The sequence below is a fragment of the Henckelia pumila genome, chromosome 3 (genome assembly GCF_033568475.1).
Source record: "Henckelia pumila isolate YLH828 chromosome 3, ASM3356847v2, whole genome shotgun sequence".
Taxonomy (NCBI): domain Eukaryota; kingdom Viridiplantae; phylum Streptophyta; class Magnoliopsida; order Lamiales; family Gesneriaceae; genus Henckelia; species Henckelia pumila.
In genome coordinates, this window is record NC_133122.1 from 137,464,794 (window position 1) to 137,490,954 (window position 26,161).

The 26,161-nt window shown below is 36.3% G+C and overlaps 1 protein-coding gene across 16 annotated transcripts; it reads left to right on the top strand.

The window, feature by feature from the left end:
* Positions 1-17,192: 17,192 nt before the first annotated feature.
* Positions 17,193-25,437, top strand: LOC140887859 (putative F-box/LRR-repeat protein At3g42770). Of its 16 annotated transcripts, none has more exons than XM_073295406.1 (7): positions 17,193-17,723; positions 17,855-17,921; positions 19,424-19,462; positions 20,799-22,448; positions 23,806-24,697; positions 24,772-24,918; positions 24,985-25,437. In XM_073295406.1, exons 5-7 carry the CDS (start codon positions 23,807-23,809, stop codon positions 25,288-25,290), a joined length of 1,344 nt encoding a protein of 447 aa, XP_073151507.1. In that variant the 5' UTR covers positions 17,193-17,723; positions 17,855-17,921; positions 19,424-19,462; positions 20,799-22,448; position 23,806; the 3' UTR covers positions 25,291-25,437. The 16 variants fall into 16 exon arrangements, with proteins under 16 accessions (XP_073151507.1, XP_073151505.1, XP_073151506.1 ...); XM_073295404.1 differs by having other exon boundaries at positions 17,193-17,549; positions 17,658-17,723; positions 17,855-19,462; XM_073295405.1 differs by having other exon boundaries at positions 17,193-17,403; positions 17,658-17,723; positions 17,855-19,462.
* Positions 25,438-26,161: the final 724 nt, after the last annotated feature.

Genomic DNA, 26,161 nt, shown 5'->3' on the forward strand with positions numbered 1-26,161 from the left:
CCACACGCTTGCGAGTGTGGATATCCTATGCGATCTGAGGAGATATTAGTGTGACAAATCTCTGGCCAGAATACATGATGTGCTTTAGGTTACTTGGTTTCCTAGTTGCACATGCGATGTCACTATTTGATCTTCAAGATGCATTGCATAGTTATCGAATCTCGAACGACTCTCGATATACCAATGGTTGTTGATTTGATCAGGATATATGGATGAAAGGACCGTACTGTACACTAACCAAAACCCACTGGTTCTTGCAGGTATTATCAGTGATACCTAGGGAATCATGGGGCGATGTTGCTAGGCGCTCTTACCATGATTCGATGGGCAAGTCGGAAATTGTTGTTTCGAGTCACAAGGAGTTGTGGGCCCACGGCTAGCTGTATCCCTGAACCATTGAGGGTTACAAAAATAATAGATTTCTAATCCCCATTGAAATAATTAAATTTAATGAGTTAAATTTAGCGAATGAGAAGTAGGACTTCTTATTGATGAGTAGAGGGAGTGAGATTTCCTAAAATGACATAGGGATGCATTTTTGGAAACCACTGAATTCGGATTCAGAAAATTTATCTTGACTTTAAAATATGCAGAAAAGGTTTCTGTACACATTGGTAAAATTGGTTTATCAATTTGAGTCACGATTAATTTTATATTAATTTCTGAACATGCGGGCTTTGCTTGTCAGGCTTGAACTTATGACTAATGGGTCATAAGCTGTTAGCAGCCCATGTTATAAATAAGTTATTGCAGTACAGAAATTACACACAAGGAGCTTATAATTTTTGAAACCTAGAGAGCACTCTCCCTAGGTTTGGCCGCCCCTCCCCTCTCCTGTTCGAAAATTCCAGTCTGCAATTTTCGAAAATTGCAGTCTGGTTTAGCAGATCAGATCTGTTAAATCTCTTCGTAGAAACTTCTGATAGACTTTCTAGTATAGTCTGTCAGAGGGTTTAGATTTCTGTTCGTGGACCTGATTCAGGAGTTGATCGATCGAGTCATCAGTTCCTGGGATATACAAGAAGAGAAGATTTATCTGTTGGAGTCCATAACCTCAAGTTGAGACTTGAGAGGTAAAATTTAATCTTGTTTTATTTTACTTATTTATTTTAATCGTAAGGATTTGATACCCACGATCTGGAATCGTACCAGATCAGAAAATAAAAATTTTAAACCTTCCGCTGCTACGAGTATCAGATCTGACAGATCTGAGAATGTGTTCTAACAGTAGTATTAGAGCCAGGTTGTTCTCGGATCTTACGATTAAAATTTTATCAAAAATTGTACCAAGCCTCGGTTTTTAGATAAAACGAAAAAAAAAAATTTGGAACCGAGCATCGGGCAGCCGCCGCCTGGCGCGCAGCTGGGCTGCGCTCGGCAGCCCAGCGTGATGGGCTAGGGCAAACGTTGCCCTTGCCCATCACACAGCTGGGCCGCGCGAGGCGGCCCAACGCGCAACTAGGCCGCATGCGGCGGCCCAGCAGCCCAGCGCGCGGCTGGGCCGAGACCTAGGCTGGGCGATGGCCCAGCCTAGCAGGGCAAGGTGGCCTGCCCGGGATCGTCCCGGGCAGCCCCAGAATTTAAATTAATTTTTTTATATATATATAATTTTAGAAATTATAAATTTTGGACCGATTGAAAATTGTTTCGGTTGGTCCACGAGGCAATGGGTCAAATTTGTTTGAACCCGGATTTTTAAAAAATTAATTATTTTGGTACAATTGATAATAAAATATGATTTTATATATAAAATTAGATTTTATGTATAAAATATGATTTTATGAATAAATTAGATAAAATATGATTTTATCTGTTTAAATATATTGCAATTTAGAATTGCATGTTATCCAATCATTTAATTGAATTAAATAATTGGATAAAAAGATGATCGATTGCCATGACCAATTTTTAGGTGTATGTTAAGTTGTTTACATTTGCTTTTTATTATTGTTGTTGGGTTTTATTAATGGGCTTGTATTATGGCCCAATTTGATTTGTCATTTGTAATAAAAGTGGGCCTGGTTTATGGCCCGTTCCCACCCTTAAATATGTATCCCCTACTTGTCATTGAAATTTATTGTAAATTTATTATACTTAGTGGAAGATAAAAATTTGAAGACAATGTGGGCCCAGCAGATGATAAAGACCGAAAAAATATAAATTGAAAGCTCAATGTAATAAGATTATATTGCATACTTGCATATCACCTAGGATTGGACTTAGACTTGTGATTGGCAACCACGGGTCGATTAGATCTAGGCATCGATCATCCTTTATTTAATATTTGATATTATTGTTGTATGCATGATTAGACTAAATTGCATGAATCCCGCAAGTATACAAATTTATTAAATGATGAGACAAATTTTCAAAATTAAAATCCCTCATTTTAAATATGATTTAAAATTAATATCAAGTTTAATAAAAGGGAAATTAAATATAGTTTATATTTTCATATCTTCCATCAACTATCAATGCATGATAGATGCTACCTGCGACTGTGGTCCATCTCATATTATTGGGAAGGCTCGTTCGCTAGAAAGCTGTGCATTGAGTAGACAATTGTTGTAAGTTGGGTGAAACTTCCATGGGATCACCTCATATTATTGGGGGTCCACATGGCGACCGTCCATCACAACTTAATATTGATGGGTTAACTTGACATATCACTTTAAACGGCGTCATATTATTGGGCCCTTTATTGGATATGAGGTAAAAACATGGAGGTTGCTCTAGCAGCAATTGAACTCTACCTTTTTAAAATTGTAATTGGCTGATTTTATTCGGAACTATAATTTGTAAATTGGGTTCCATGTTCCTACTAAAGAAAATGGTTTTCTCGTTTTCACTAGAGGGTGGTGAAATCGTTAAAATAGTGGGAGAGTAATTCATAAAATTAAACTCGCTTTATTTTATGTCTTAGTAAATTAATTAAACAATCACTGATTATTGTCTGTTATCTTTTCAGTATATCGTTATAATGAATTCGCGTAATCCGCTCTTTTTCATTTTCGAACAAAACAAACTAACTGGCACAAACTATACGGAATGGTTCCATAAGTTGAAGATTGTCCTATGTTCGGAAAAGATTTTCTATGTATTAGAAAAGTCTCCTCCGAAGGAAGCCCCGGCTGATGTGAGTCCGGAAGAGTTGGCCAAACTTGATAAATGGTGGGACCATGATATCAAGGACAAATTCTACATGCAGGCTTCTATGTCTGATGAACTTCAGAGGCGATTTGAGGATGCAGTGAATGCTGCTGACATTCACAAGATCCTTAAGGAACTTTTTGGAGCTCAGTCGAGATCTGAGCGGTACGCCACTGTCAAAGAGCTAATGACATGCCGCATGCGAGATGGGACTTCGGTCCGTGAGCATGGGGTATACATGATTTGGCTCATTGAAAAATTGGTGACCCTCGAGTTGACATTGGAGCACGAACTGTGTGTGGACTTACTGCTTCTTTCTCTTCCTTCATCGTTTGACGGTTTTGTGGTGAACTTTAATATGAACAAGATAGAAGACACTCTTGAAGAGATGGTCAATATGCTTGTCACTTATGAGGCCACATTCAAGAAGGATAAACCGGTTCTCTTGGTGGGCTCCTCTTCTTCTGCGAAAAAGAGGCCAAGTGCAAAGGGTAAGAAACGTTCTGCTCCACCCAAGAAAACTGGGCCCAAGAAGAAGCACAAGACCAAAGCTTCTAACATGGACAAGTTTGAAGATGTTTGTCATCACTGCAAGAAACCCGGTCACTGGAAACGTAACTGCAAGAAATATCTCGAGCAGTTGCGAACTGCGAAGGGTATGTTTTATATTGAAATAAATGTTTCACTTAATACTACTTCTTGGGTATTGGATACCGGATGTGGATCTCACATTTGCAATGATTTGCAGGTGATGTCAAGAAGTCGTAAGCTGAGGATGGGTGAGACCCAGTTGAGGCTCGGAAATGATTCCAGAGTTGAGGCCAAAGCTGTGGGAGATGTTTATTTAATTTTGCAGAACAATTTTAAGTTATTTCTGAGAGATGTTTTATTTGTGCCAGATTTGGTTAAAAACATTATTTCTGTTTCTATGCTTGATAGAGATGGTTTTTCTTGCAATTTTGTGAATGGGATTTGCAATATTTACAAGAATGAATGTTTGATTGGATGTGGACAACTTGAAAACAATCTATATAACTTAAAATTAAAAGACGTACCAGTTAATTATGTTGATAAACCGGAAACAACAATAAAAAGGAAAAATGATAGTCAAAACCCAGCAAACCTTTGGCATGCTAGGCTAGGTCATATTTTCTCACGGAGGATGAATAAGCTAGTGGGAGAGGGCATGTTTGATATGTCAGATATAAACTCTCTACCTACTTGTGAGTCTTGCCTGAAAGGAAAAATGACTAAAACACCTTTTAAGGGAAAGCCTGAGCATAGTCAAAATCTATTGGATCTGATCCACACAGATGTTTGTGGCCCATTTAGTATTGGTACTAAATATGGTCACACTTACTTTATTACCTTTACTGATGATTATTCTAGGTATGAGTATTTATATTTAATGAAATATAAGTCTGAATCATTTGAAAAGTTCAAAGAATTCAAGACTGAAGTAGAAAATCAGCTAGAAAAAAGTATTAAAGCACTTCGATCTGATCGAGGCGGTGAATACTTGAGTACCGAAGAAAATGGAATTCTTTCTCAGTGGACTCCTCCTGCCACACCTCAGCTTAATGGTGTAGCAGAGAGTCGTAATCGAACTCTGTTGGACATGGTTCGATCTATGATGAGCTTCACTGAGCTCCCACCTTTTTTTGGGGGCTATGCAATTGAAAAGGCGGTATTGTTGTTGAACAATGTCCACACTAAAGCAGTGAATAAAACTCCATATGAATTATGGACTGGCAAAACTCCAAAGTGTTCGTACTTGAGGATTTGGGGATTTCCTGCTTACGTGAAGCAGACAGTGGGAGATAAGTTGGATAGTCGATCCACCTTGTGTTATTTTGTAGGGTATCCAAAGAATTCGATCGGATATTACTTCTATCATCCTACTGAAACAAAAGTGTTTGTTTCTAGGAATGCCACCTTCCTGGAGAAGGATTCTTACTTGAAAGAAAAGGAAAGATGATGGAACTCGAAGAAGTTCGAGAAGAACCCGAGATACAAAATAACGATCCCACACCTCAGGAACCAATAAATGACACGCCACTTCTTAAAAAATCCGAAAGGGCTTCTAGACCTCCTGTTCGACTTAATCTCCTACTTGAAGGGGATCAAAGTGAACCCATCATTGGATGTGATCCAAGAAACTTCAAGGAGGCAATTTCTGATGCCGATTCGAATTTATGGCTTGAAGTCATGCAGTCTGAAATAGACTCTATGCATGCAAACCAAGTTTGGTCTTTAGTAGATCCTCCCGATGGAATTGTTCCTATAGGGTGTAAATGGATTTACAAAGGAAAACATGGGCCTGATGGTGAGGTGCTGACCTACAAGGCACGATTGGTCACAAAAGGTTATACACAAAGATAAGGTGTTGACTATGATGAAACCTTTTCACCAGTTGCAATGTTCAAGTCCATAAGAATATTAATTGTCATAGCAGCATGGTATGACTATGAGATATGGCAAATGGATGTGAAGACTGCATTCCTTAATGGAAACATTAAGAAAGAGATCTATATGATACGGCCCAAGGGATTCACATCCATGGAAAGCGAGCATAAGGTATGCAAATTTCATAGATCAATTTATGATCTCAAACAGGCGTCAAGAAGTTGGAACCAAAAATTTGATGAAACAATAAAAGACTTTGGTTTCATCAAGAACCCGGAGGAACCGTGCGTGTACAAGAAAGTAGTTAAGGATGTTGTGACATTCTTAGTGCTTTATGTTGACGACATCCTACTCATTGGGAATGATGTCGGGATGTTGCAGTCAACAAAGATATGGTTATCAGGTAGATTTTCGATGAAGGACTTGGGTGAGGCGTCCTATATTCTAGGAATACAGATCTATAGAGATAGGTCTAAGAGAATGATAGGACTCACTCAAGCGACCTACATAGATACCATATTGAAGAGGTTCTCTATGGATAAGTCCAAGAGAGGACATCTACCTATGTATCATGGAATTTCTCTATCCAAGTCAATGTCTCCCAAGACTGACGAAGAGATAGAGAAAATGACACATGTACCATATGCGTCAGCTATAGGTAGTATCATGTATGGGATGATATCTACCAGACCGGATGTAGCCTTTGCTCTGAGTGTCACGAGCAGATATCAGGCCAACCCCGGTCAAATGCATTGGAAAGCTGTGAAGGATATTCTTAAGTACTTGAGAAGGACTAAGAATATATTCATGGTTTATGGGGGAAGAGAATTGAAATTGGAAGGCTATACCGACTCTAGCTTCCAAAGCGACATGGATGACTCAAAATCAACCTCTGAATTTGTATTCATGCTCAATGGCAGTGCTGTCTCTTGGAAGAGTTCCAAGCAGGACACCACAGCGGATTCCACCACTGAGGCAGAGTACATTGCAGCATCAGCTGCTGCTAAAGAGGTCATTTGGATGAGGAATTTCATCCAAGAGTTAGGGGTCATTCCTGAAGCTGTTGGTGCAGTCCCGGTGTACTGTGACAACACTGGTGCCATTGCTTAGGCAAAGGAACCAAGGTCTCATCAAAGATCCAAACACATACTGAGAAAATACCACATCGTCCGGGAGATCGTGGAAAAAGGAGACATTACTATCGAGAGAGTGGCCTCTGCAGACAATATCGCCGATCCACTTACTAAGCCCTTGCCAGGACCATTATTTAACAAACATCGCAAAGCAATGGGACTACATAGTATGACTAGTTGACTTTAGGGCAAGTGGGAGATTGAAAGAGTGGGTGCCCTGCTAGCCAACTTGTGGCTAAGGGCCTTTATGACTCTATTTGTAAACAATCTTTGTTTAATATAATTTACAGTCTTTATTGGAATTTAATTTATCTTTTATCATATTGTTATGTTGTGAGCTATACGATATTTAGATAAAGACCTTGAATATACTAAAGTGCATGCAAGATGTGATAGTGGATATGGATGACTATCATGAAACACATCTTGTAATCACTGTATATTCTAAACCAGTTCCTAGTCAATTGAGCCGTCCGCAATAAGGATAAGGATCGCTCAAGATTGAGACTAGAATTTGCGATGCCGAGTACCACGTTTCATTGGTATGGAACATAGAGATATTCGAAGCATGCAAATGGATATTCATTGGATGAATGATCGAACTACCCTATTCGGACTTTCCATGTGGTTTTCACTAATTGAGTGGAAAAGTCCGTGGTTTTGGTTGTACACCATTAGTCCTTACTACTTGAAACATCATGGAGACTATATATGCTAGTATTGTACTTTGAATCGTTTACCGACTCCATGAGGGTCATTAGGTGTCGAGATTGGGTACAGTTACGACACATATAGGAGTCAATGCTTTGTTGTCAAGGATTCACCACACGCTTGCGAGTGTGGATATCCTATGCGATCTGAGGAGATATTAGTGTGAAAAATCTCTGGTCAGAGTACATGATTTGCTTTAGGTTACTTGGTTTCCTAGTTGCACATGCGATGTCACTATTTGATCTTCAAGATGCATTGCATAGTATCGAATCTCGAACGACTATCGATATACCAATGGTTGTTGATTCGATCAGGATATATGGATGAAGGGACCGTACTGTACGCTAACCAAAACCCACTGGTTCTTGCAGGCACTATTAGTGATACCTAGGGAATCATGGGACGATGTTACTAGGCGCTCTTACCATGATTCGATGGGCAAGTCGGAAATTGTTGTTCCGAGTCAGAAGGATTTGTAGGCCCACGGCTAGCTGTATCCCTGAACCATTGAGGGTTACACAAGTAATAGATTTCTAATCCTCGTTGAGATAATTAAATTTAATGAGTTAAATTTAGAGAATGAGAAGTAGGACTTCTTATTGATGAGTAGAGAGAGTGAGATTTCCTAAAATGACATAGGGATGCCATTTTTGAAAACCACTAAATTCGGATTCAGAAAATTTATCTTGACTTTAAAATATGCAGAAAAGGTTTCTGTACACATTGGTAAAATTGGTTTATCAATTTGAGTCACGATGAATTTTATATTAATTTCTGAACATGCGGGTTTTGCTTGTCAGGCTTGAACTTATGACTAATAGGCACCAAGCTGTTAGCAGCCCATGTTATAAATAAGTTATTGCAGTACAAAAATTACACACAAGGAGCTCATAATTTTCGAAACCTAGAGAGCACTCTCCCTAGGTTTGGCTGCCCCTCCCCTCTCCTGTTCAAAAATTGCAGTCTGCAATTTTCGAAAATTGCAATCTGGTTTAGCATATCAGATCTGTTAAATCTCTTCGTAGAAACTTCTTATAGACTTTCTAGTGCAGTTTGTCAAAGGGTTTAGATTTCTGTTCGTGGACCTGATTCAAGAGTTGATCGATCGAGTCATCGGTTCCTGGGATATAAAAGAAGAGAAGATTTATTTGTTGGAGTCTATAACCTCAAGTCGAGACTTGAGAGGTAAAATTTAATCTTGTTTTATTTTACTTATTTATTTTAATCGTAAAGATTTGATGCCCACGATCTAGAATCGTTCCAGATCAGAAAATAAAAATTTTAAACCTTCCGCTGCTACGGGTATCAGATCTGACAGATCTGAGAACGTGTTCTAACATTTTAGACAAAAAAATAAATAAATAAATAATAAACAAACAACTTAAGAAACAACAACAGAACTAACTAAGCAAAAGTCTTCAAAAAAAAAACTAAGCAAAAATATAATTACATACCTAACAAGAATATTATGCAAATTCCTTGCTTCTCCACTCCACAACTAGCCATAAGAAATTAAGAATGTTATGTGAAATCATATTATACTGTTATGGATTATGCCGAAGCTATCATGACGATAATAATTGCGAAATAAATTAATCAACAAGAACACCAAAGATTTACGTGGTTCACCCAAAATAGGCTACGTCCATGGAGCTGCTGCAATATTTTTATAACCGAAGAAATATTACAAGTGTATACAAAATATTATATCTCACCACAACCAAATCCCGAGTATTACCGAGAAAATAATTTTTCTAACTCACACAAGAGAACACCTAAAAAAAACCCTTTTTTTCTCTCTCTTTTTATTCTCTTCTCTAATGTTAATACAAAAGAAGAAGAGAGGAATGAGATAATGCGAATGGGGGAGAGGCTGCCTATTTATAAGGGAAAAAGAAACGCATGAAACTTCCCCCACTCCCAACCACTGTCATCCAACTATTTGCCACCTAACAATTCTACCACTTGAAGACTTGATTACAATCATGGCTTCACACAGTCAATGCAGCAACTCATGCCTCCTCTTTCATACTTGTAGTTCGACTGAAGTTGAACACAACTTCAGCTTGTCAGTGGTCACCACCTTTGTGAACATATCAGCTGGATTTCTGCTTCCAGGAATCTTCTCAAGCATCAAAATTCCATCTTTCAAAACTGATCTGATGAAATGGTACCGAACCTGTGTATGCTTCGTCCTAGCATGATACACAGGATTCTTTGCCAAATGAATAGCACTCTGACTGTCACAGTGTAATGTGCTATCCTCAAGATTCTGACCCAATTCCTCAAGGAATGATCTCAACCATATCATCTCCTTGCTAGCTTCTATCACTGCAACATACTCAGCTTCAATAGTCGAAAGTGCAACAATCTTTTGCAACTTGGATACCCAACTTACTGTCGTACCATCCAATGTGAACACATATCCAGTAGTACTCTTCCTGCCGTCTAGGTCACCACCCATGTCGGCATCTACAAAACCTTGTAAGCCTAAATTTGAATTTCTGAAGCACAGAGATGAACTGATAGTACCTTTCAAATATCTGAGAATCCACTTTACTGCTTCCCAGTGTTGTTTTCCCGGATTGCTCATAAACCTGCTCACAACTCTCACTGCATGTGCTATGTCTGGTCTGGTGCACACCATTGCATACATGAGGCTTCCGACAGCAGATGCATAAGGAACCTTATTCATATAAGCATGATCCTGCTCTGTCGATGGCGATTGGGCTTTGGTTAGTTTGAAATGACTAGCCAAAGGAGTATTAACCGGTTTAGCTTCATCCATGTTGAATCTGCTAATAACTTTTTTCACGTATTCTGCCTGAGATAACTTCAATACTCCGTTCACCCTATCTCTCAAGATCCTCATACCAAGAATTTGTTTTGCAACTCCCAAATCCTTCATATCAAATTCTTTCGATAACTCTCTCTTGAGCTTATCAATCTCTTCCAGACAAGATCCTGCTATCAACATGTCATCCATATATAGCAGTAGAATGATATAGGAACCATCAATCTTCTTCACATAACAACAGTGATCCGCCTAGCACCTCAGGAAACCATTTTTATTCATGAATCCATCAAACTTCTTGTACCACTGTATTGGAGCTTGTTTGAGACCGTAAAAGCTCTTTTGAAGTTTGCATACCATTTTCTCCTTCCCTCGTGCTTCAAATCCCTGTGGCTGCTTCATATAAATTTCTTCATCCAAGTCACCATGAAAAAACGCCGTCTTTACATCCAACTGCTCCAGATGTAAATCTTCCTTAGCCACTAGTCCAAGTACTGTTCTGATAGTGGTTAACTTAACCACTGGAGAGAAAATCTCGGTGTAATCAATGCCTTCTCTTTGTTGAAAGCCTTTTACAACAAGTCTTGCCTTGTACCGTTTGCTGCCATCAACTTCTTCTTTGATCCGGTACACCCACTTGTTGTGTAATGTCTTCTTGTCTTCCGAAAGTTCCGTCAACTTCCATGTCTGATTGGATGACAGTGAATCCATTTCATCTTCCATGGCTAACTCCCACTTGATTGAATCATCATTTTGCATCGCTTCTTCAAAGGTCTCAGGTTCACCTTTATCAGTCAGCAAAATATAGTGAAGTGCAGGGGAGTATTTTTGAGGTGGTCTGATTGTTCTTGACGATCTCCTGAGTTCAATTACCGGAGTTTGTGGGTCAGCTTCTTGTGCAGTTTTTTCTTCCTGGTTACTATCCTCCGACTCATTCACAGGAATATCAATCAATGGCACTTCATTTGACTTCTGGACTTCAGGACACTTATCTCCAGTTGGAATGTCTGAGTTGTCCTTGTACAAAACTTGCTCATTGAAAATGACGTCTCTGCTCCGAACGATCTTTCGATTTTGGTCATCCCAAAACCGATAACCAAACTCATTATCTCCATAACCAATTAAGAAACACTTCTTTGATTTCGGATCAAGTTTCGTTCTGTTGGCTTAATCGATGTGAACATATAAGAGACAACCAAACAATTTCAAGAACGAAAGGTTTACTTCTTTACCGCTCCAGACCTCCTCTGGTATTCTGCAATCAAGTAGAACTAAAGGTACTCTGTTGATCAGATACGCTGCAGTGTTAACTGCATCAGCCCAGAATGATTTCGGCAGTCCAGCGTGCAATCTCATGCTCCTGGCTCGCTCATTCAGGGTCCTGTTCATCCTCTCAGCTATACCATTCTGTTGAGGTGTACCAGGAATGGTTTTCTCCATCTTGATCCCGTTCTGTGCACAATACTTCTTGAACTCAATATATTCATATTCTCCACCATTGTCAGACCGTAAACACTTCACTTTCAAGTTGGTCTCATTTTCCACCATGGATTTCCACCTTTTAAAGGTCTCATAAACATCAGATTTATTTTTCAGAAAATAAACCCAAACTTTTCTGCTCGAATCATCGATAAATGTGACATAATATCGTGAGCTGCCAAGTGATGTCACAGGAGATTGCCCCCACACATCGGTATGAACCAGCTCCAACTTTGCTGCTTTCGGTTCTCTACCACCTTTCGAAAAGCTCACCCTTTTCTGATTTCCAAGAACACAACTTTCATACAGTTTGTGTTCGACATTTTTTAACTCCGGTAGCTTTCATTTTGATATCAGCATCTTCATTCCTTTCTCACTCATATGTCCAAGTCTACAATGTCATAGACTTGAGTTAGCTCCAGCATCCACAGCTGCTAACATGTCTCTGCAACTGGAAGTCATGTAGAGGGTTTCAGTTTTCGTTCCTCGAGCAACAATCATGGCTCCTTTGCTCACTTTCCAAGAGTCATCACCAAAGGTCACTTTATGGCCTTCGTCATCGAGTTGTCCCACTGAGATCAGATTTCGGGTCAACTTTGGTACATGCCTCACTTTGTTGAGCTTCCAGATGGATCTGTTTGACATTTTTAAACTGATATCACCCATACCAGCTATTTCCAACGGTTTTCCATCAGCCAAGAAAACTTTTCCGTAATTACCAGCTATGTAATTATTGAATACCTCACGATCACCGGTGGTATGAAATGAAGCTCCCGAATCCATAACCCAAGAATCAACAGGGCTTTCCATGGATAGTACTAAGGCATCATGTACATCCTCAGTAACAGCATTTGCATTATTTTGGGTGATCTGCAGTCCTTTTTCATGTGACCAGTTTCACCACAGCTCCAGCACTTTAATTTATTTTCGAATATATTTTTGTATTTTCCACTCCTTGATTTGAATCTGCCACGCCATCGGTTAGAACCTTTTTCGCTACTCCTTCCTCTGCCTCTATTCTCGAGATTTAGGGCAGATCTCGACGATGTCCCTTCACCCGAATCCATCCTGCGAACTTCTTCACCAAGAATTCGATCTCTGACATCATTGAATTGTTACTTTAATTTTCCAGCAGAATTGCTAACCGCTGCCCGCATTGGCTCCCAAACATTTGGTAAAGACGCAAAAAGAATAAGTGCACGAATCTCATCATCAAATTTAATTTCAACCGATGTTAGCTGGGAAACAATCGTGTTGAATTCATTGATGTGTGCTGCCACCAAAGCACCTTCCTTCATTTTCAAGTTGAATAACTTTTTTCATGAGGAACACTTTATTATTTGCTGATGGCTTCTCGTACATGTCCGATAAAATGGAGATCATCTCCTCCGTGGTTTTTGCCTCCGCCACGTTGTGTGCCACGTTCTTTGTTAGGGTTAATTGTATTACCCCTAACACTTGTCGGTCAAGAAGCTCCCACTCATCATCCTCCATCTTTTCTGGCTTCACCCCGGATAGAGGTTGATGTAGTTTTTTGCTATACAGATAATCTTTAATCTGTAACTGCCAGAACGTGAAATCTGTACCGTCGAACTTATTGATTCCAGGTCCCGATCCGTCATTTCCGGTCATCTTTTCTACTGCCTTAATAAAATTTCAAAAAATCTTTTCTGATGTGGAAGATCAGACAAAGCTGCAACCATAGAGCATACTCAGAATTTTAAGAAATTTTTCACCAAAGCTCCCGGACACCGTAACAGCTCTGATACCAGTTGTTATGGATTATGCCGGAGCTATCATGACGATAATAATTGCGGAATAAAATAATCAACAAGAACACCAAAGATTTACGTGGTTCACCCAAAATAGGCTACGTCCACGGAGCTGCTGTAATATTTTTATAACCAGGAAATATTATAAATGTATAAAAAATACTATATCTCACCACACCCAAATCTCGAGTATTACCGAGAAAATAATTTCTCTAACTCACACAAGAAAACACCTAAAAAAACAACCCTTTTTTTTCTCTCTTTTTATTCTCTTCTCTAATGTTAATACAAGGAAAAGAAACGCATGAATTAAATGCAGAGGCATTTAATCCACTTCCCCTACTCCCAACCACTGCCATCCACCTATTTGCTACCTAAATGGCATTTACCTGTTCAAAATCAAGGCATATTTGTTCAACCTACCATCAAATATGCCATGTTAACAAAGCAATTAATGATTTGGAGATGAATTTTTAATACACCACTTGCCAAGCTAAAACAAAAAAATTTCTACATCTATGTCCAAAGTTTTTATAAAAATCAAATAAGGCACCATGCCCATTCAAATAGCCCCGAATCTGGCAAATTTAGGACAATCTACTTTCATTAAACGAGGTATAACATTAACCCGAACTCGCAATTATAAATCTTATTCTTTTTTATTTCAATCGATTTAACAAGAAACTCAATTGAACAAAAATTTCAACATGAATCGAAGAAGAAAAATTATTCGTCCCTGCATACCTTACAAAAACTTCAAATTCGTGGAAGATTGCTCGAAGAATGTCACATTCGAATCGTAAAAGAAGTGCCAAACTTTTCTTCTGGTGTTAAGAATCGAGAAACGTGGAGGGCGAGGTGAAGAGGGCGTGGGGTGTTCATTCGGTTAAAACCGCTCGAATCGAACCGATTTTTCGGTTCTCCGAAATCCCAAACCAAAAACCGAACCGAAAGAAACGGTTTGGTTCAGTTTTTAACCGAAATATTTTTTGGTTTTTTTGGTTCGATTTTTGGTTAACCGGTTTTTTTTAAAAAAAATTATGTTTATGACTCGATGAACTAATTTCTCGAAAAGTGTATAACCGATTATAATTTGAGCCACGTACATATATGTGATTAACATTTAAATTAATATATAAAAATAATGTAATATATAATGCAAATACGTATATATATAATAAAATAAAATAAATTCATTAATTTTTAATTATTTTTATTTGAAAAAAAACAATATTCTTTTTTTAAAAGAAAAAAATCAACATTCTTTAAATTCACTAAATCAATACATTTTCCAAGTTGAATCCACAAACATACATGACTTGAATTGTGGTCATGTATATTTGAATAATTAGACAACTAATTAAATCAATTATGTCTTTTTTAAAATAAAAAAAAAAGAACAAATTATCAATTATGGCTTTTGTTTTTCCAGTATTTCCAAAAAATTAAGTTTTGGAGCTCACATTGATGTACATATAAATTGATTAGTAAAGAAATTCAAATACCAAAAAAAAAAAAAAAATGGTTTTTCGGTTGGGTTCGGTTAACCGCAGGAAAAAATAGAACCAAAACCAGAACCGAAAATCCAAAAACCAAAAATCGAACCAAATTTTCGGTTTGGTTTTCGGTTCAAACCTAATTTTTTGTTTCGATTCGGATCGGGCGGTTATCCGAACCGTAAACACCCCTATTTCTGACTGATCGGGCCAAATGGGTCACTCCGTCTCCTACTTCAATTTCCAATGTAATAATTCAAGACTTGGTTTAATTTTATCTAGTGTTTGTAAAAAAAAAAGTGTTTTCCATAGAAAATGTAACGAGTTAATTATGAAACCGACAAAAAATATATTTTTCAACCTTATGGATAAGTCATCCAAATGCGTCTTATATATTTACGTTTTGCAGCCAAAAAATCTTTTACATCTTGAGTGATCTATGAATATGTAGCTTTTAGGGATTTTTTTTGTATAATTTATCGATAAATCAAAGTAACGAATAAAAATATAATTTTTTAACCTTATGGAACTGTATTTAGATTCTTAAATAAATAAATATAAAAGGAATTTAATATATGGTATTTGTCAATAGATTTAAAATTAAATAAATTTTAAAAGTAATTTATTTGATAAATTTCCATTAATATTTCGATTTTAAAAATAGTGAAATAATTTATTAAATAAAATAAATAAGGGACGTCGTATTATTTTTTAAAAAAAGCTAATAATAATTATAAAAAAATATGTAGAACTGTGAAAACCACAAGCTTTTTTATATCGTTGAGAAATGGATGATTAAGAAAGTAACGAGCACCAACAATCCACTTATGTGTAGACCCAATCACGAACCTTTTTAAAAACCAATATTAGAATCAAATAATTTTTCTATTTTGTTTTTAAAATTATAACTGGAACCGTGTACTGAAGTGAAGATGGGGATAGAGATTTGGATTAAGACAAACAGTGTAGAATTATATATATATAATTAATTTACGATCTTGGAACATATATAGACAATTATAATTAGTGCATGTAAATTAAACTCTAATTAAGTTCATCTATTTTTGTTTTTCAATTAAAATTTTATTTATATTTTAAAAAATTAAATGTGACAACTTTGATTATCTAATGTGCGTGTCCTTATTTTTTATTATAAAAAATAAAAATTCCAGTAAGAATTAATGGGCTATCATATTGAAAAGGATATGTCATAATCTATAATTTATAAAAATTTTCCGGCCTTTAGAAATTAGATATAGATTACGAACTTTCACAATATAAATTTTAAATTAAATGTATTAGATTTTCTTTGACACATGTGACCAAAACAATTTCATTGACGATACGAATGTATATATATAGTAAATTAAGATCGAAGCTCTTGTTGCTATCCAATTTTATAACTTGTGCTGAATTAAGTTTTGGACTTGTCAATTAATGTTTTGTTTTAACTTCTTCAAATATTCAATATTTCCACTTGAATGTGTAATTTGTTTGGGTCGGCCCAGTAATTAAAAAGGATGGGTTGATGAAAAAGATGTTTGGCCCAGTGGAAATGGCCCATATAATTGTTTTTTAAAATTTATTTGGGTCCATACTCATTTTTAGGCCCAACCCAAATGTCAAGGCCGGCCGAAACAGATCTGCTAGCTAGCTAGCTAGCTATCTTCATCATCTTCTTCCCCACGTCCGGCGATGGTGCGGCGAGCATCCAATAAAAGTAATCAAAAAATTAAACTATAATATGGAATAATATGTTTTATTACAGTAAAATCAATCATCAACCTCAAGCTATTACAGTAGTTGTATAATATGTTTTATTACAGTAAAATCATCAAGCGTAAAATCATCAAGCTAAGCTGTAATTTCATACATTAAACCTTGTGATGGAAGAGAATTGTGCTCCGTAATCCTGAACAAATTTGTTGTAGGAAGCGAGAGAGACTTTGCTGGAGATACGCAGATGCCCATGGAATCCAAGTTGAGGACAGAACTTCATCACCTTTGCACTTTCTAGAACCAAACATGTTTCTGATAGGAGTATGCTTTTCAAATGAACAATACGAGCAACATTTGCTTCCATTTTTACTCTCGCAGCATCTATCTCAGCTTGGAGAGAAAACAATCGTCTGATTGGAATCATAGTTTGGCGGGACTGGAGGACTGTGTTTTTTGAAGTGGGATGGGCGGTTAACTTATGGCTCTATTTATATTTATTATATTTAAATTTATTTAATAATAATTATTTAATTACTAATAATAATAATAATAATAATAGTTTTCTTGGAGGGCAGACAAAAAAAACATTACGATCTGAGCTCCGGCGAAAACAATGGATCGAACACAGCTTCTTCTGGTGGGTCTTCCCCTCTTCCTCCGACATCATACAACCCTTCTCTCCGCCGCCCCCTAAACCCGCCGCCCATCAACACCACCACGATCCCCTAGAGTTCCCTACCCAGGTTATATTTTCCTGAATTTCTTCGATTATTTAATCGTTCATTAAGAAAAAAATTTGTAATGGATTTTAATTAATGTTTTTATTTTGGCGTGGGATTGGTTATGGGAATACTGTAAGCATCGACTTTTGTTCTTCGTGCTCCTATAGGTATTTTTATTTTTTTTTTCCCCTTTTCTTATCATGGTGATTTATTTAAGCTTAAAAAATAGATCGTTGCATTCCAATGTCTTCGTGCACTGAACTATCATCTTTCAGGTTATTCTCTTGGCTTAGAGTAGAAACAAGTGATTCTTTTATCAAAGTGCTTTTTATTCTTGCGAGGTCAGTAGTCGCAGTAGTTTTTGTCCTAGTCGTTTCTCCATTCTTTTTTGTGTTCTCAAAGTTTTATTCAGACTTTAATTTTTGTCATTCACATAGACATTGGATTTTATGTTTTTATCGAATAGCAACAGCCCCTGTTATTGTGGAGGAAGGTCCAAACAGGCAATTGACAGGTGGTATACTACATGGGTATAGGAGGTAGGCTGTGCTTAAATTGACTGGTGATGAGATAACTTTTATCTTTTGTCTAGTGAGACATCTCTCTAAGATTGATAACTGTTTAAGAATGACGATGTTAGCAATCAATAGTTTGGAGAAATTCTGTATAATTAAGTGCCTGGAAGATGCCCATGCCCTGCTTTCTCTCATATATCTTATTTGAATCTGGTGGGTCTTCACATCTTGTGTCGGATGATCTCATTTAGCTGCATGTAAAATATAATAGGTTCTTGCTTGTTTTATGTTCATTATTCTTGCAATGCACTCGTAGTAGTTTATCTCTTATATGTTTTTTTATCAGCACTTTTGGCTAGTTGTTAGTAAAGTTGTGTAGCATCAATCTATATCTTACTTACAATGTGATCCTCCAATTTGAGTGATTCACGTCCACCACAATTTTGCAGGCATTGATGAGTTTAAGTCACGAAACTTGTTATTTGTTTTGTAGTTTAAATCACCACAAGTTCTGGTTCTAGTTTTGAACAGAAATAGAAAGCTATTTTGGTTCCAGATTTTTAATTGGATCCCTAATGTTCTTTTTTATTCCTGCAAATCACCTTCTTTTTATTCCTGCAAATCATCTGGTATTTCTTTGTAAATTAGTGCATTAAAACAGGGAACTCATTCAAAATTAGGGTGCATAAAATAGGAACAACTTTTGACTGAAACAGGGGCTTATTGGGATGCATTCAATATGTGTTTGAGTTAATTTTTTCATTCTTCTTATTGTGAAATCTGATTTGCCAACTTTATATAGTGTTCCTTTTACTAGTTCGCTCATGATTTCAAATTGATTGTTTCTTTGACCCTGAAAGGGCTGGATCTTCTAAGAGGCTGTCATATTTTTTGGAGAATTATTTGATGTGATTGGCTTCACTATTCAAACTTGATTGGCTTCACTGTACAAACTTGAAAGTTCATCTGTTCTCACTTATTGACTCGGTTAAACTGGAAAAGAACTTAGTCAGTTTGTTTTAATATTTTCTAACTGAAATGTAGAATATCGAAATTGTCTTAAAACTAAAGTTAGTTGCACTGCTTTGCTACGAATTATTCTGACAGAACATCCAATCAACAGCAGGCTTTTAATTACTGTTTTCTCAAGATTATTGATATCGATTCCCATTTGTAAATATGTCACTATGTATTTGGTTTATTACTTGATCAATATGAACTTTATTGATTTGTTTGTGGCAACACGCATCTTTCCGTGTGTAATGTGCTTTTCAATTTTAATTTCCTTTCAAATTTTGACTGCGTCAGAGCTGTGTCCAACACATACTACACCCATGTCCCATGCATGGTACTGGACACCTAAGTTCTCCGAGGGTGTCTTAATTTGATTTTTCTCTTGGTTTTTCAATTGCTTTATTGAATTTGAATTAAATTTTCATCTTTTATTCTTGATATAGGGCTTAATGATTAAAAGCGCTTGGCCATAATTCTACTGTTATTAAGTTTTCCATTTATGTTTGAATCAGGCAAATCTCGCACAACTCAGTACTAATGTTGCTGAACAGGTATATCTGATTCCAGACATCACGAACTTTGCTTGTCATTGTTTGCTAACGAAAATTGTTGTGAAATAGAACACCAGTTGCAACTCAAGAATGATGAAGTTCCTTATAAATAGAATTTGTCACTCAATTAATTTATTCATTGAAGTTTGGTTTATGTATAATCGGTCACACACACGGTGGAAATATATTCAAGCAGTAGTGAATAAGGTGGTGAAAATCGACACAAGATTTAAATGGTTTGGTTTCATGTATTTACATCCAAGGCATCTAGCAGCAGAGAACAAAACTTAATTAAATTAAACATTAAATGCTTCCCTCGATCGCATGCCTAGAGCTTACAGGAGGAGAAATCACAATGATAACATATCTTGGAAAATTTGAATGGTCCAACCAATTAAGCCTTTTAGAAGTGTAAATCCACCTAAAATAATTACTGAAAGACACGAAAACAGTGAACTACCTCAGACAAGTATCGATTTTTCGTCGTCAGCAGATTCGAAAGTTAGGGTTAGGGTGTAGGAATGTGGCCGGATATGGTCAGTCGATGAAGGTGAGGGGGTAGTTTCGGCTTTTTGTAAATTTGTTGATTCTTTTGTTGTTGTGAGGGATGTTTTCTTTGAAAATAGAGGCTTTTGTGCATTTGTTAAGGATTTTTATGGTGACACTCAGTTTTGTGCAGTTATGTTAAAGACGATTAACTGCTTCTTATAAAAGTAAATAGGGGGGCTGGACAGAGCCTCAGCAAGGAAATTTTTTGAAATTTTTAATTTTTTTTTTTAATAAATAAATATGTTTTGTCCATCTTTAATGTATTGAGTCAATGTATGATAGATTGTATGCTCCTTCTCAGTCAAATACCGCATTGATTGATAACTCACTCTGCTTGCTCCTTCGAATTGAAGAAGGGGAATTGAAAATTAGAAGGGAACTGTGGAAGAACATAGAGAAAAGAAGGGAGAGAAATCCAGAATCATTCTACTACCTGTAATGTCTGTAATGTTATTGTATCACATTTAGAACAATCCTGCACACCTAATGACTAAAGCAATTGCTTCTTTACTTCTTCTTAACAATTTGTTAAGAAAAAAAATTATTTTTAGAGGTTGCAAACACTACCTAAACAAGCCTGCAGATTAGAAGTATGCTTTTTCTCACTTTTTGCATTCTATATTGTGCCTGAGTTTATTATTTGGAATGTGAATTCAAAATGCTTTTTTAACTTTTGATTGATTATGAGAAAAAGAAAGTGCTCTTTTTTTTTATTAGTTCAAAAGGTAAATGTTACATGCTTTTATGGTAGTATAGAGTTACATTTATGGTACTTCTGTTTTCTCAGAGGGACAGCAGTGACAATGAAGAACATGTTGGAAAGTCAGTTTCCTGGAATGGACGTTGTTCTTGCCAATCACCCGCCTCCTCTACCGAAACGGTTGTTGAGCAAAGTTGTACCAGTCGTTCAATTTGGTGCAATTGGAATTATAGTGGCTGGAGAGCATATATTCCCTCGTCTTGGATTTGCTGCACCCCCTCAATGGCACTACTCCATGCGAGCAAATAGATTTGGAAGTATGGCAAGCATTTGGCTACTTGGAAACTTCCTTCAATCCTTCCTGCAGAGTTCAGGGGCTTTTGAAGTGTATTGTAATGGTGAACTGGTACTATTCCTCTCCCTTGTTATATATATACCTGTGTCAACCTTTTGCTTTCAACTTCATTTTCTTGCTGCTTGTGTAGCTTTGCATGTTGTTGCATCTGATGCTTGAGTTAAAATTAACGTATGGAGGTTTTTTCAAGAACACATATTTGAATCACTGAAAGGTTCAAATGTGCTTTACCGCGCATGCTTTGCATATGACAGGTGAATTAAGATTAAGAGTATGGATCATCTTCTCTACAAATATGCTTGATATCAGTTTGTGACTAAAGGGTCAAGTGTGTTCTTACCAAAAAATTAACATTTAAGATGTTGGTTCTATTAAATGTTACCGGTGTTAATGTTGGCAGATATATGTTCTGTTCCAATCTCTTCGTGCAATGGACTAAGATAATACAAGTGATTTATTTAAGCTTAAAAAATAGATTGTTGCATTCCAATGTCTTCGTGCACTGAACTATCATCTTTCAGGTGATTCTCTTAGCTTAGAGTAGAAACAAGCGATTCTTTTAAAAGCGAGCTGTTGTTTGAGCGCTGTTTCTGTAGCATTTCTTCATCGATTTCTGTCATTTTCGGATACTTAAAGGCTGTATTCAAATCTCAATACAAAGTTGAACCAGCCCCTATTCCTCTAGCTCTTTCCAGTAACTTTTAGCCGAGATTTTATGGGGAGAAGCTGTTGTTCGGTTTCCATCTTACTTTTGGCTTTGAGTTGGGATGATTTTAAGATCCATTCAAGCCTTTAATTCGAGTTTCATGTGGGTTTTCTTGAGGTACAGGCGCACAACAGGCTTCCCGAAAATGGATTTTGAACCACTTCGATTTAATTTGTTTTCGTTACATTTATCACACATAATGAATTTGGAAAAGACTCTGGTTCCCAATGTCAAATTCTTGGAAAGCTATGGTATTCCAATGAAGCAGATTGATGATCATATCTACTTTTTTCCGAGATTTCTTTTACATAAACTGAAAGTTTTAATGAAATGTGTTGATAAGGTTGATGAAATGGGAGTTAGTAGGAGCTCTAAAAGTTTATTTATGCTGTTAGGATTATGCGTTCATTCTGCGTTTATTTATATATGTGGAATGCTGTATTTTTTGTTTTGTTTTTTATTTTCCTGCTAAAATAGTTTTTCTTTTCACAGAACATTCTTGGGGTTATCTATTCCTTCTGTATGTGGTTGTTCAAGTATCCCGGGTTGTTTTAGTTAGAGTAGTGTTTCCATTTATGCAATATTTTGGTATGGTCTTGACTGGAAGGAAGCTATTATTCTTGTGTGGGCTGGTTTGCGAGGAGCCGTAGTATTTTCGATTTCGCTCTCTGTTAAAGTGAGTTAATATAGCATCTTTTAGATGATATTTTAGTTCTATCTAATTCATACGTTGGCATCTCTGTGTATGATATTGGATATTCATTTTTATATTACTATATGAGTGGTAGTATTCATACTAGATCATTGAAGTATAATTTTTTTAATGTGAAAAGAGTGTTGACAGAAATAAACCAAGTCACTACAAGAAATTTGGGATTCAATAACTCCCAATGGACAACGATTTTTCGAAAAACCATTGTCTTTTTTTCATTTAACAACGGTTTTATTGAAAACCGTTGTTCTCCAATTTTTGTTGGAAAACCGTGGTAGTTAATACATTATTTGATTTGATGGATAGATTATAATTTATTTGATTTAATTGATGTAAAATTATTAATTAATAAATAGATAAATAATATGACAAAAATAAGGCGAAATTGATTGTGATAAGTTATGCATAAATTAATAATACATCAAACTAAACAATGCCTATATGTTTAATACGAGACATGCATGTTAGGGCTCGAATTTTTGCAGTTCAAGTGAGTTAGCTATTAATAGCGAGTCTATCGGCAGTGACAGGTGGAACGGTAGAGTTAAGTGGAAATAATGCTCAGAAAATTCTAAGTGTGGCAGTTTGGAGCTCATAGAAAATTATGGTTTCAGCGAATGAATCCATAGGTGTACCTTGAGATCATACTTGGAGGCGAGAACCGACTATAGGAGTGTGAGGATGAAGGCGGCGGCGAGAGGAGACATCGACGATCAAACTGCAGCCCAATTGGATTGTGATTCCACCAGAATTAAAGAAGAATACGTTGTCTCGCCCAAATTGAATAGGATTCGATGAGAATTAAAGAAAAATCAAAGAAGATTCACGATTTGTTCGCGTAGAGAAACTGGAGGAATGTGAGAATTGAAGAATATCGGTGATTTGGCTGAGATCCAAATTATAACCAAATGGGTAATTTAATTGGGTTGGGTGGCCCGTTTCACGAACATGGGTGCGTGACATATTCATATAAATAAATATATTGTTATAAATCACGAAAAAAATAAGAGAGATGAGTAAGAGACAATTTATGAGATGAGAGAGAATGCATATGAGTAAATTATTGAACTAAATATTCCTATTTATATGAAAAGATTACAAGATACAAATATTTACAAATATTATCTTGACATATTTATCTTGATAACAAATCTTTCAAATCTATCTAGATAAAGATAATCATCTATAATAACAATATATTTATAACAAGATACAAATCTTTACAAAAATTTCTTTTCTTTTTATTTGTTTGTAGAGTCCAAATATATTCTATTTTGTAAAGGGATTTTTTCAGTTCCTTTCGTTTCCTTTGGTTGTTCAGAATGAGTGAGAACGGGGAGGTGGACAAGATCAGCCAGTTGCCAGACGATGCTCTTGTGGCCATAATCTCTCGATTAACATGGCGAGAAGCTATCGCCACCAGCATCCTATCGACTCGTTGGCGCCACCTCTATACTTACATCACTCGGCTCTCCTACTCCACTCTACATCCCTCCGAACGATCAAAAGACAAATATTTTCAACAATTACAGGAAAAGGAATTTTCCAAGCACATGAATGAGACTTATGATTTCTTTGCTTCAAATAAAGACCCTCTGTTTTTGGAAGAATTCAAGTTGCATATACCCTGTCTGAAGGGAGGAAATATTAAGAGGTTGCTTCCATTAGTGCTGGAAAAAGAAGTAGAAAGCATCGACATACGCATAATTTATCACAACAAAGCTATGCCTGGCTATTACACTTTTCCCCGTAAGACTTTGATTAATAGAAAAGGTGGCGACTTAGGGTTGTTTCCAGGCCTCAAGTCACTCAGAAAATTGTCCCTACGCTCTCTTCATGTAGATGATCGAGATGTCGAGCTTTTCGTTTCGAATTGTGCTGTTCTGGAACACTTGTCCATTGTGGGTTCTTACAGGTTAGAAAAGGTGTCGTTGGTTGGACATTCCAAGTTGAAGTGCTTGGAGATTTCTTCTTCTAGGAATTTGGTGTCGATTGAGGTTCATGACATGATCAACCTTGTTTCTTTGACATGCTATAAAATACAACATAGGTATTCACACCCCGAGTATTCAATTTTCCTCCACAATGTCCCAAAGCTTGTTGAGTTCAATGCTTCCGATCAACGTCACGTACTTGGCCACATCTTACCCGGAATTGCGTCTCCCGTTCTTGATCAACTGCTGCACATTAATGTTGTCTCAACAGAAATCTCTGTAAGTGGTACTATAATCAATATAGTATCAGTGTTACTTTTTATTTTTATTGATGATGTTTCTTCCATTGGCAGAATCATTGTATATTGCCACCCCTACCGGTATTAAATAATCTAAAGCATCTCAAGCTTCAAGTTAATTGTATGGATGGTAGCAGGGCTTTTCTTCATGATTTTCCTCGGTATTGGCGATGTCCTAGCTTGCAGAAACTTGAGATAAAGGTAAGTTTGGTTTTATATATATGTAGATGACTTGCAAAATCTTGATGTATGTCTTTTAATTTGCAGCTTCTGTGGATGAGTTTTGAAGTTTATGATGATGGATATCATGCACTTTTAAAAGATTTACATGAAACGGGAATGTCGACGATTAAACCACGTAGCCATCTCAAAGAGGTGACTCTCTCAGGATGCATAGGGTCTCCAGTTGATTTAAGCTTATTATTTATTATCATCAAGCAAGCCGTTGCACTAGAAACACTCATTGTCGAACCTTGTCAACAAACTCCGGAAATCCGACAGAGGGCTGCGGCTCTTGCACGAGAGTATCTCAAGCAAATTACACCGGTCTCGACTAATCTAATCATTATGTAGCTCATAAGATATCTATACGTTATTTAATTATTTATAAGATGTTGAATATTTGGAATTGTTTCTGCATTGTTACGAGGGCAAACGGAAAGTTACAAAGGTATGCATGCAGCTTGAGGTAATAAGTTGATGGGACAGATCAGCTTTAATGCACCATTTTGAAGTTATCCTGGTTTTGGTTTCTAACATTGAGAATATGTGTCATTCACTTATTTAAGGGAATCCACTTATTTAAGGGCATCCACAATAGTAAAAAGCTCGGGAGAGTTTTTTCGTGTTTTTCACTCCGTCGTATCAACGACATCTCAATTTATATAAATAGTTTCTTTTATAAATATTTAATAATTTTATTTTATAACAAATGAATATAATTTTAATTCAATTTCAAAATTTTTGTAATGTTAAATACATATTTTTATTTTTAAAAAACAACTACAAATTTATTTTTTACATTTAATTATTACAAATAATTCATATTATTCAAAATATGATAGTGAAAATATTCAACATTAATAATTATAATAATTAAAAATTTAGATTACATAATATATCAATAGATACCACGACATGTGAAAATTAAATAAATATTGAAAATAACCAAAACATACATAATATATGTTTGTTTTATTGGTCTCCCAACCTTCTTCCTCCATGATTACTTTCGATGTCATTTTTTCCTGATTATCATCCACAAAAATGAATTTTGATAACCGCTTCCGAGGGGGTAAGCAATGGCCTAGTATAATAAAACCAAAATAAAAATAACATTCACTATACTGATATGATATATGGATGCAATGCATGATCAGGTACGTATATCCACTTGCACGGGAAATCAGAATAACGATAGGTGAAAAATCGGTAAATGCAACAC